At 38.8% G+C, this 12074-nt stretch overlaps 1 protein-coding gene across 2 annotated transcripts in view; it reads right to left on the bottom strand.

The window, feature by feature from the left end:
• Positions 1 to 1925: 1925 nt before the first annotated feature.
• LOC149936291 (uncharacterized) overlaps positions 1926 to 12074 on the bottom strand; it is a 28826-nt gene continuing 18677 nt past the window's right edge. For both annotated transcript variants that reach the window (XM_090153333.1, XM_090153332.1), the window contains exon 2: positions 1926 to 5572. In XM_090153333.1, coding sequence (XP_090009459.1) covers positions 2864 to 5542 — 2679 coding nt within the window. In that variant the 5' untranslated portion in view covers positions 5543 to 5572 and the 3' untranslated portion in view covers positions 1926 to 2863. The remainder of the gene's footprint in view (positions 5573 to 12074) is intronic.

Raw genomic sequence — 12074 nt, 5'->3', positions numbered from 1 at the left:
TTTTTTATATATATACATAAATACAAGCATTCATTATAATTTTTCAATATCTTTATGACCGTGCGCTAATGTACGAACCCCGCAGGGTAGAATGTATCTCTTATCATCATTTGGTGATAAACAAAGTTTTCTAGTATTTAAAGTAAATAGTTCATGCTTGAAACTAGCTATACGCATCATCTCGGCTGACATGGTTTCTTGATTAAAAAGACAACGTTCATAGTCTTCGTGGCGGATGACGTTTCTAATAGCGCCGATTCTTTTGGGAATGAATGAACCAGGACAAATAGTTTTAGAGATATAAAAATAACAAGCAATGCCTTTTTCTTTTTCGTCATCAGTCCTACTTTATCCAAAAAGTATTAAAATCTAGTAATTTAAAGAATCGTCCTCGTCAACAGTCCTACCTAATCCAACACATACAGAAATCTCGAAATATGTCGTATTTTCCGTTGTAAAAATTGCTAGCAAGTAGCAATTTTACATTGATCATATCTTTTTAAATAATAACTTGCGGTTAAAACTTTTTGCATTACTGTAATCCTTGACAAATAGCAAACCAAACAAAACCAAAAAAACAAAAGTACCTATTGTTAAAATATCCCGGAGTTTTTTTAATTAACTAACACGTTTCATAATTTTCATTTTGCCAAGTCCACCTCGATTTGCCAACTCTACAAAACTTTGGGGGGGGGGAGACTCCCCCCTGTCCCCCCCCAAAGGTACGTCCCTGTCAGTTGAAATTTCGGGGCTTACGGTTTCAGCATAAACCAAAGCCAGGCGATTCGAGGGTAAGAATAAACAGTAAGCCTATCGGTTTACTTTAATAAAATCGCCAACGAGATAGCAAAATATCTTCGGTTCATTTACACTAAATTGGTTGTCAGGGAACACAAGAGTAGGCTAACTTTTAGTTATCGATATCGACAAACGAAGCAGCGTGTTTTCTGGTGCTTTAAAGGCCTAGGATTTCTTCTGCCTGTTTTCCTTTAAGTTTACTTCCCGCCGCGCAAATATCCTGGTGGTAGGCCAACGTGTTTTGCGATTGGCCTACCACCAGGATATTTGCGCGGCGGGAAGTAAACTTAAAGGAAAACATGCAGAAGAAATCCTAGGCCTTTAACTATTTTTATGATTTCTTTTTTTTTTATTATTTTATAATTCCTGGTAAAATCTTTATTTTAGTATTTTTATGATTTCTTGTATAATCTTTATATTTTTAAGTACTTTTATGATTTCTTGTAAAATCTTTAATTTCTTTTTTTTAGATTTTTTGGTAAAATCTTATTAAATTTAGTATTTTTATATTTCATATGAAACCTTGGTATTGTTTAAAGTATTTTTATGATTTCTTGTAAAATCCAGAATATATTTATTCGTACTAATGTCGAGATCATGGTCGAAAATTACCCTGACACGACACGAGACGGGGGAGATAAAATGTTACCGGCGGGGACTTCAATCTCGTGGGAAGAGGTGAGTTTTGAGGCAACGCTAAATATTGTCTCAAAATTGTCCTTCTTACAACTATTTGGGTAGTGCTTTTGAAACTAACAAAATGTCTTACCTGTCTTACCCCTTCAGCGCGCCCCTGTCGACAAACGTGTTTCAATTAAATTTAAATCAAATTGATGTTGCAATAGAAAGTATTATTTTATTTTTTAGTTACACCCGATAATTTTCTGGGAGAAAAAACCAAAATTAAATGAATGGAAATTGGCACAGTTTGGTACCTTTAAAGTTTCAACAAAAAATGAAATGGGTAAAAAAATTTCTCCGAATTCTTATAGACAATTGGTTTTAGCATATAATACCTGATTATACACTCACTCAAACAAAAATAATAACACTCGAAAAACCAATACAAATATTCCTCTCACGAAAAAGTAATTTTAAGATTTACAAAAACGCAATAAATACACCGATATTTTTTATTCTTCATTTATTCTCTCCTTTAAACATTTTTTAATTGTCAAAATTTCCGAGTTTACAATAATAATAGTTTGATTTTTAGCTTCTAATTTTTAATTACTCGTTAATTAACGCAAAATGGATAAATTTAGCACAACATTTTAGAAAATTTTGGATCTTAAGTATTTGATTTTCGGTTACATTTTTTGTACGCTAACAAAGTTTCAATCTAAATATATTTAGTTAACACTCAAAAATTATTTATTTCAAGACGATATATTTTAACCCGTTTATTTTAATATACTAGAATAGTTTGATTTTTGGCATTTTTTTCATATATAGTTAAAATTGAGTATTAGTTAATTAGGAACATTAGTACCCTGAGCTCTGAATTCGTTAGTCATCTAAGTTCCTTTTCAAGCTTGAAAAGATAAACTAAAAAAAAAATGTTATCTTTTTTTACATAATTGTTTTTTGTTCAAATTAACTCATTTAAATTAAGGCAGGGTTGGATTTTGGGAAATTAAAAAAATAAGTGTTTTTGATTTTAATCGTATCATATCTTTGTTACTACTATATTTCAAATAGGCACAAAACAAGAACAAAAATTAATTATATTAGGTAAGGGTGATTGGCCAACGGCAAAATGTTTTATAATGACTAGGATTTTTATTAGTTTCTTTACGTAATTTCTACTAGTTTTTAATTATAATAATATCTCCTTAAATATTATTTTGATTCGGACACAAATACTCTAAACCAAACAAAAAATACAAATTTTTCAACACTATAATATATAATTTGTTTTTTGATTCCCCTCGCAAAAAACGAAAAAATTCGAAATAAATAAAGCGCAAAATGTTCCGCAATGTTTTTGACGGTTCTGCGGGACACGTCCACGACCAAACGGGACCAAATTCGCATTATGACGTTGGGTGTGTCACGCCCGAGTCTAACCGTACAAATGGGGAAATCTGCAAATGTGCAAGAAAAACGAAACTTTATCCTTGCAAGCTTCTCCGCACATGTTGCATTTGAAGGGGTCTTGATATCCGTGATATCCCATATGCATGGTGTACATGACGCAATCCCCGAATGATATCTCGCAGAATTCGCAATTGTACGCTTCGCTCTTCCAATTTTCGAGAGCAACTTTTTTGGTATCTGTAGAAGACGACGTGGGTGATTGTTTCTCGACGATTTGACTAGTGATTGCGTAGAAATCTCTCCCTTCGCTGGTAGCTTGGACATCTTGGAACGAATCGATCTTCTCCAGCGATTCGAGGCTATCCGCCATCGGTAGTTTGAATGGCAAACTCAAAGTTTTGTTAATTTCTTTAAACGGAGAAGAGATTCTGTTGGGAGATGGATTCTTGATCGATTTGACGGTCGGTGGATAGTTTTCGCTTTCGTCGTCACCGTCTTCCGGCGCGTCGTGGACTTGAAGACAAACGCGATTCAGCTTGCAAGCTTTCCCTTTGCGTCTATTTCTCGACGAAGTGGTCGACGAGGAAGACTGGTTACCACACTGAGTTTGTTCTTCTCTGGGATTGCTAAGATCCAGGGGACAGCTGGATTCGTTCCTTTCTGACGCGCTTTTCGGCGGAGTTTGCAACGTGGGTGGCGCTATTTTAGGCGCCAATGATTCTAGATTAATACGACCAGCGGGGTTGGTTTCGTTTGGGACCTTGGCTCTAGCCACTTCGTGAGGGTGGTCGTCGTTGAATGATTGGGACGTAGAAACCGGTTCCTCGTGACTATATTCCTCGGTCAAAGCGTCGGGACTCGATCCGGAGCAAGGAGGACTGCTCAGAGACACTTCCATCTCGTCCGATACGGGTGGAGTGTCCCTATTTACGTTCGGTTCGTTCATTTCGTGGAAACTGCTGTGGTTGCTGCCTTCGTCTCGACAGACGTCCGGTTGATATCCGTAGACGTTGAAAAGGTCTTGGCTCTCGGCGGCGGCGTGGCCCATTATGTGCTTACTGAAAAGATCCGGATCCTCCGAAGTGAACGGGCAGATCGTGCAGACGTGATGTCCCAATTCGTTCAGTATCGTCGGCCGGGTGGCGAACATGCCGGCGTGGAACGAAGCCATCAGATGAGATTGGTACATCCAATGGTTCTGAGCCATCGCTTGAGGTATTTGGTTGAAGTTAACGTTGGCTAACGAGGGGCCTCTGTTGTCGATGCTTTGAAGCGCCGACGACGAAGGTGAAGACGTTATTGTCGACGTGACGACGGAGTTAGAAGACTTTCTTTGGCTAGAATGCGATTTCAATTCCTGCTTCTTCTTGGGTCGTGGTCCTCGACGCGTCCCGTAGACGTCGATGACGGGCAAAGGGTTCGGACTACCGTCCGAGTTGAGAACTGTCGCCGGTTGATGCATGTACTTGCGCAAATGCAACTTTAGACTGTGGCAGTATTTGGTGGCGTACGAGCAATCTTTGCAGCGATACTGGTAGATGTTGGAGTGAGATTTCAAGTGGCTGTTGAGCATGGATTTATTGACGCAACTGTAATTGCATTTGCCGCATTTAAACGGCTTGGAGCCGAAGTGATTCCTGAGGTGATACTCCAAGTGGTGCTTGTACTCGGTGACGAAGGGGCATTTGGGACACGTTAACAGTTTCTCGGTTTTGATGTGACTCTTGCTGTGTTGCCAAAATTCGTTTTTGCTCTTGGCCACGTGGTTACATTGTTTACATTTGAAATTCCTGGTCTTGGAAGACTGCGAAGCTGACGTGGAACCGTTGCTCTCGCCACCCGAGACGCCGTCTTCGTTGCGGGGCACCCTGGTGCCCGCCCAACTCTCCGGAGGGACTTCGCAATGGAAATCTTTGACGTGCCTCTTGAGTCGTCCTTCCGTTCTGGACGTGTAGTCGCAAAAGTTGCATTTGTGGTCGAAATGCGTGTTCACGTGTTCGTTGAACTGAATTTTGCAGTCAATTTGGTAAGAGCAGATATGGCAACGATAGAGTATGGTATCGCCCGAATTGACCCCGTTCTTGGCGAACGAATCGGGGGACGCAACGCGGACGTTGGCCCCCGCGACCTGCAGTTGGATTTGTTGATATTGTTCGTTAATTAGCGCCGCGTCTTGGGGTCGCGATTCGTTCAAAGGACTGAATAATTTCCTTCCCAAGAAGCCATTTTCGAGCGCGTTTTGTAGTTTCGCCAGTGGGTCTTCGACGACTTGGTCCCCGTGAAGACCGTGTTCGATTATATTGTTATTGTCTTGGTGATAGTCGCGTCTTTCCGGGTTCCCGTTGCGCAGAATGTCTTTGGCGTTGGTGGACGCCGACTCGATGGGCAAGGCCGGCGAAGACGACACGGATATGCGACTAGGAGAGGACACGGGAGACATGCTGGAAGGTTTGAAGTCAGCCCCGGTCGGAGGTGGTGGAACGCTGGGTTCCAGGCGCCGGTAGGTGACGACGAGATCTCGTTGGTCGTGTTTCGGAGTTCCGTTCAGTTGTTCCAGCATAATCGGCGAGGATATGGTATTGGGAGCCGGCGGAGGAGGTGGCAAATTAGACAGCAGTAACGGAAATGAAGACGGCAGACATTGTCGGTAATGATCGTCGCTAATATTTATTCGTGGTTGTAGCTGAGTTGGTATGGACATCATGAGGAATCACGCGCCAGATTTTACTGATTCCTGTAACGAAACGGAGGGATAAAACATTAAAGAATGTCTCGAAATTAACAACTAACTACTAGGGGAAAGTAAGGCCTTAGAGGCCTTAAAACTAACGAGCAAAATTTTAATTAAAAGACGTTTCAGACGATAGAAACCACTAAAAAACTACTGCTAGGTTGCCACAAAAGTTTGAGATTCAAATTCCCTGACTATAGTTGATTTTATAAAATGTCTTTACGCTTGCCCAACTCGTTGAAATGTTGCCCTGGAATAGTTCAGCCAATGCCTAAGAATGAGTTCATAAACTCTTTAGTGGGAGAGAAAACGGATCCACAGCTGAAGCGGGGAGGCAACATTTCAACAAGATGGCCAAGGTTATTTTATAAAAAGAACTATTCTCTGTTTTCCCGGACCATTTCAAGAGATTTTGCCTAACATTTTAAGGATAAAATTTTTATTTTATATTTTCCATTTATCAGAAGTTAATAAATTTAAACGGACTTATATTTCAGTAAAAAGGTTATCGCAAAGTTGAAAAAATTAGCCGAACTTTCAAGGAAATAAATAATAATCATAAAATTTGTCATAGATCTAGAGTAAAATTAACTTCAAAAAGTGTCAAAAGAAAATTGAATTCTCTGACCTTAACCTGACTTTTATCCCGTTTTTTAAATTATTTGACTTTCCCTGACGTGTGGCAACCCTGTACTGTCACCTAATAAACCTTAGTTACCAGCAATATATTACTATTATTACTTTTTCGCGTCTTCGATAGTGATCGAAATTAGCATACGAGTGATTGAGCAAATCGCCGATGAAACTATATTGATCATACAACCTAATGAACGTAAGGGGGCTCGACTTGATTTCGACCAGGTAACGCGGTGTAAGAAAGCGATTGGGTCGAGGCCTCTGTCTTTCTTTGGGTCAGCGGGTCAGGAGAAGAAAAGGAGTGGCAGACAATGTCCGGAAGGGAATTCCCCGTCCTCGACCTTAACACCAGAGTTCTTTTTTCATTCCCCGCCTCCCTTTTTTTGGACGCGATCCAAAAAGATCCGAGACGAGCTCTCAGAAAGATCGTTTTGAAGCGGGAGAAGAAATCAGGGTCGGGAGAGAGAATGATGTCAGGGAAGGGGCGCCAAGGATGATGGCTTCTGGATAAAAAAGATCGTTTCGTTTTTATTTCCCTTTACGAACGTGGAAGCATTGGCGCCAATCGTTCGCCGCTTCCTTCAGGAAAAGAACAAATTCTTTCCTAAGGAAAAAAAATATACAGAAGAAGCCGCTAGCTATCTTGGCCAAGTTCGAGTCTGTCTCTCTTTATGAAATAAAGAACACTTGGCTACCTTTGTTTACGCTTTTTTGGAGACAGGGAATGTCGTGGTTTCGTTCGCATTACCATATTCGTCGAACTAGGGTCAAGAAACGTGCCCGATATTTGGTCTATTTTCAGTGACAAGCCAGGAATATTACTATAAGCAGAAGCAGTGCCGTATTTCCGCCATGAATAAAATAAGCTCGGCTATATTTAAATAATATTTATTTAAATAACCAATAGTTGAATAAAAATTGTAAAATTTTTAAATAATCGAAAGTGAATAAGCCTATTATTTAAATAAAACCAACAATTATTTAAATAAATACCACTTTTATTCAAATAAATGCTTGGTTCCGTAAAAAAATAATTAAATAAGTTAAAATGATATTTTTTTTACCAACGTTTTTTTAAATAAATCGGAAACTTTGTGGATAATGAATAAACAATTCCGAACACTACCTAGGGGCCCATCCTTGGAAGGGGCCCTCCAGTGACCGTAATTACTGTATTCGAAGTCATAAATCTATAATATCAATCGTAATTTATATTGGTAAAAATTCCTAGGTATAAGATTTGGTTTTAAAATTACCGAAATTTCTGCCTGGCAGTTTACGGACGCATCCTTAAATCGCAATGTTGCGTAATTATCGCGTATTTAGTCAACGATTGTTAAGAGCTTTTATTTAGTAATATAACCGTAGAGCTCAGACTTCAACGCTGAATCAGGGAATTTCAGGCACAGCCTAGTTCCAGGGATAAGAGTAAATGCAGCGCGTGAAAAGGGGGCCCAGACTCCTTATCTGCCTATGGGCCCAGGATCTCTAAGTCCGGCCCTGAGCAGAAGTAAATGAACCGAAGTTATCAGAATCGTAGGGCGTTTTCCTTATGAAAATGATGAGAAAATCGAGTCAAATAAAGCTATTTTCCATCCCCGTCTTTTCACGCGATAAATTTAACTTGGGAATGGGTTAATAAAAACCAAAACTTTTTTTCGGCCTAGAAGCGCGCAAAATTTAAAATTTGAGGTTACAATGTAACTTCATAAGGAAAACGCCTCCAACATGGGGAGTATAGCAGTCTGATAACTTTGGTTTATTTACTTCTGCTATAAGTAAATGATTTATCTCTTACAAGAGAAGTAAGAATGTCCATATTCCGCTCAGAGCGTTCCCTTGGATAGGGCGAGCGGGGCAGTGGCCCAGGGTGCCAAAATTTAGGGGCACAAAACGGCTCGCCGCAAAATCTAAGATTTTTATTTAAATTAGGTATTGAAAAATTAAACATTTCTACCTAAGGTTCTGGGGGCGTCATTTTGTTTTTATTTTACCAAGGCGCCATTTGGGCTAGGTACGAATCTGATACTGCTAATGTTATTTGCTTATTTCAAAATACGTTTCACAAGAAAGTTAATTTCTAAACGTAAGGAAAATATAGTAATTATATAAAGACAATGTAAAAATTAGTGCAAATCGGAAAAATAAAAAAATGAAACAAATTACTTTTTAAGGGTTTTAATTTTTTTTAAACTTTTTATCGATATAAAATGTCTAATAACAGTAAACATACTACAAAACATTAATAGTGTTACATAATTAAATCAGTTTAAAGCTAGTATAGAGGCTTAGTTTTACTTTCAGATTCAAAAAAATTTAGGCGAAAATGCCGCTTTATTTAAATTTTCAAACAATATTAGACTAATCATGGAATGAAAACTTTTTTTCGGAAAATTACGAAAACATTTCCGGAAAAAAAGGCCTCGGTAATTTTCCGGGAAATTTTCCGACTTACAACACTAATAAAAATTTACATTATTTAGATTTTAAATCGTTAGACGCTGTACATTTAATTAAGTTATATCATAAGTTTAAAATTAGGTCCCTCTAAGTCAGAATCCTAAATAAGCTCTCACGTAGAGTGCCATCTTTATTAAAATGATTTTTTAATCGGACGTCAGGGAGCTACCTGTTCTTAAAAGATTCAGTGATGGTTAGTAAACGTTTGTCACCCAGGTTTCTTATTATGTCTCTAATTTAAATGTACCTTAAAATAGTTATACTAAGAAGAAATAAATGAGAAAAAGTCAAGTTATTAAAATTTACTGTTAAACCCTGTTCATGTACTATAGAGTTTAATAACAAAACGTCAAAACTTAGTACAACCTTTGCCGAAACCAAATTTTTTGATGCAGTGCTCAATAAGTAATAATTTTGATAATTCCAAAGTGTCAAAAATCTACAAAAATGTTGTAACAACTTTTAATTTAAATACAAGTTTAATCTAAATTCGTCCGCCATTTCATCAAACGCTTATTTATTAGATTATTCAATGAGCCTCTGCGCGCAGTCTTCGCGGGAAAATATATTCCAAGTCATAGTAGCAATGGAGGCCACCAGGTGGCGTATTATATTCCATACGTTTCGCTTCATATAGCGCGTTTGATATCCATCTAAATTGCCTTTGATTCTGCCTAAGAGGAACTTATGGTTATATTAATAAACCTCCGAAATGACGAAAATATATTTAGGTTTTAAGCGTTTTAACATCAGTCACAATTAAATGTTGTCAAACTTTTTACGATGGTTGCGAATGTTTGTTTAGGTTTACCGTAAGCTTGTGGGTTTACTTGGCAATAGTTGGGATAACTTTTTCGCCCGTTTGATTAACGACTTCGGGGGATTTTTAAAATAGCGACTAAACATTCCAGCTCTCTTTAAAAACTGCGCTCTATTGGAAAATAAAATTGCGGGGCGAAAGATTTTTTTAAAAATAGCCGTACAGCTCGTCCGAAAGCGGGAGAGAAGTTATCTATTTTCGTCCCGAAAGTAAACATTTCCAGTCATTCTCGGTAATTCTTTTCCGAAGATCAGGTAAACGGTTGCTTTTCTTCCACAGCTTACTCATCCACTAAAAACAATACCATCTCAAAATTCCATTTACTAGTAGTCGACTTAGCGGGGTTAACTTTTCGCAAAAACACGGACGTAAATTTGTCACACCCCCAAAATATAGGGCTTTTAGTACGCCAACGTTTACCGTCTGAAAAATAGGTAACCGTATACCTACGTCGCGACAGACCTATTTTCCCGGCCGCCCTCGCGCGTGCTGGAACAGAGAATTCCCTTCAGAGAGATATTTTGGGGGAATTCCATCGCGTTCAAAATTTCGGTCTTTTTGACGAAGGATGGCCCAGTGTTTCCCGGGGTATAAGCCCCTCTTTTGTGCCGTCCGCTGTCTACCCCGCGAGGAAAATGACTTTTCGCGCTTTTTAAATATAGTTATGGTAAATAGGGCGCTTATGGACGCGGTAAGGTGAGGCTGGAATATAAGCAGTCAAGGTGCCTCGTTCTTTAACCTACTTTGGTCTCCCCCGACTCTAACCAACCTTTTTTTTTTGCTTTTTCCAATTTAGAAATACATATCTGCTTTACACTTCGTGTGTGGTATTCCGGTTTCGTCATTAAAATCATTATTTTTATTTATATTTATTAGAATTTTATTAATGGGTTTTGAAGTAGCGAAAGGGAAATAAATCACGGTAATATATTTATTTATATTTTAAATTTTTTTATTTCAATTTTCTTTGTCATTTTCAATTATTTTTGGACTCTGCTAAATGTTTTTCAATTAATTTTAACCGTAGGATTGGTCATGTCTCTAATTTCTCAAGAGATTTTGAAAATTCAAATATGTCTAATTTCTCAAGAGATTTTGAAAATCCAAATACGTCTAATTTCTCAAGAGATTTTCAAAATCCAAGCATGATTCTAATTTCTCAAGAGATTTTCAAAATCCAAGCATGATTTTAATTTCTAAAGATATTTTCAAAATCCAAGCATGTCTCTAAGTTCTCAAGAGATTTTCAAAATCCAAGCATGTCTCTAATTTCTCAAGAGATTTTCAAAATCCAAGCATGTCTCTAATTTCTCAAGAGATTTTTAAAATCCAAGCATGTCTCTAATTTCTCAAGAGATTTTTAAAATACAAGCATGTCTCTAATTTCTCAAGAGATTTTCAAAATCTGAGACTACTCTGATGATAATGATTTTGAGCTTTTTGAAAATCATTGATCAATGTAACGGATTCCTTCTAGATTTCGAACCTTGATTTAAGTTGGTTTTAAAAAATTTCCAATTTCTGATACTAAATTTTCATGGAAATATTCGAGCCTTTATTCGATCATCTCTACCATGAACATTTCAAATCCTCGTGCATAGTGAAAAAACTCTGAATGGCAGTCACTTAAAAAGACTTGTTGACGCGCGTGACGCGAGGCGTGAATTATAATTCACTCATAGCACACACACACGCGCGCGCGGTTACGGTGAATGGTGTGTCGCCCCGAAATCGCGCGGAAGGAACAGTTACCAAGACCTTTTTTAGACACAAAAGCGGGTTCGATTTAATAATAGACGACAGTAGAGGGGGACCAGGACTCATTGGCGGGAAAAAACGCATCTCGAAACGGCGCGGAGGAACCTCTAGTTTTAATGAAGTGGTAGCTTTCATCACTTCCGCCCATAGAGCGACACAACAAGCCCACCTTCCTCACCTTCCTCTCCATCATCATCACCATCAGCAACACGCGAGAGTCCCCGTAGTTGCTAAAAAAGTCTTCGTCGAGCCGTGAAATGGCTGTTTACTAGCGCGTTTTTTTGTCCACGGAGCGGGGAGCCTCTTGTAAACAAGATGGAACGATTTACACAAAGAAAATCACCAGCCACCCGAATTCGGCTGTCTTCCCCCTCTCCGGCTCCCATTTTCATATTTTGGCTACCGCGCCGGGCGTTTTTGACGAGCCAACGTCATATTACCCGGGACATAAACAGGAGGCGGAAGAGGAAAGGAACCCGGGGAACAAAATATTGAGATTTGGTCGCGCGGTGTACTCGCCTATTGGGTTGCGTGAACAGGAAGTCCGTGGCATACGTCTCTAAAGAACCGGGAACGTAATTAGGTTTTGGGTGAAAGTGAAAGGTAACCAGACATGAAATTACGTATGGGTTGGGTCGGGCACCTGGTTTTCTTACAAGCTTGAGTTATAAGCATGGACATTATGGAGCGATACAATTCAAAACGATTTCATCTTCGGTGTATAGGAATGTTTCCCGATAGGTTTGATCAATAGGGCGACTATGGCTAGGCGGAAATTGGCACAGGGGGCAAATACCCTTCGACGCCAAATCTGTTCCATTTCTTGCGAAG

Source organism: Leiobunum rupestre, chromosome 7 (assembly GCF_980474605.1).
Source record: "Leiobunum rupestre chromosome 7, qqLeiRupe1.1.hap1, whole genome shotgun sequence".
Taxonomy (NCBI): Eukaryota; Metazoa; Arthropoda; class Arachnida; order Opiliones; family Sclerosomatidae; genus Leiobunum; species Leiobunum rupestre.
Note: the sequence above shows the minus strand (reverse complement) of the source record. Positions and strands in the feature narration are given on the sequence as shown.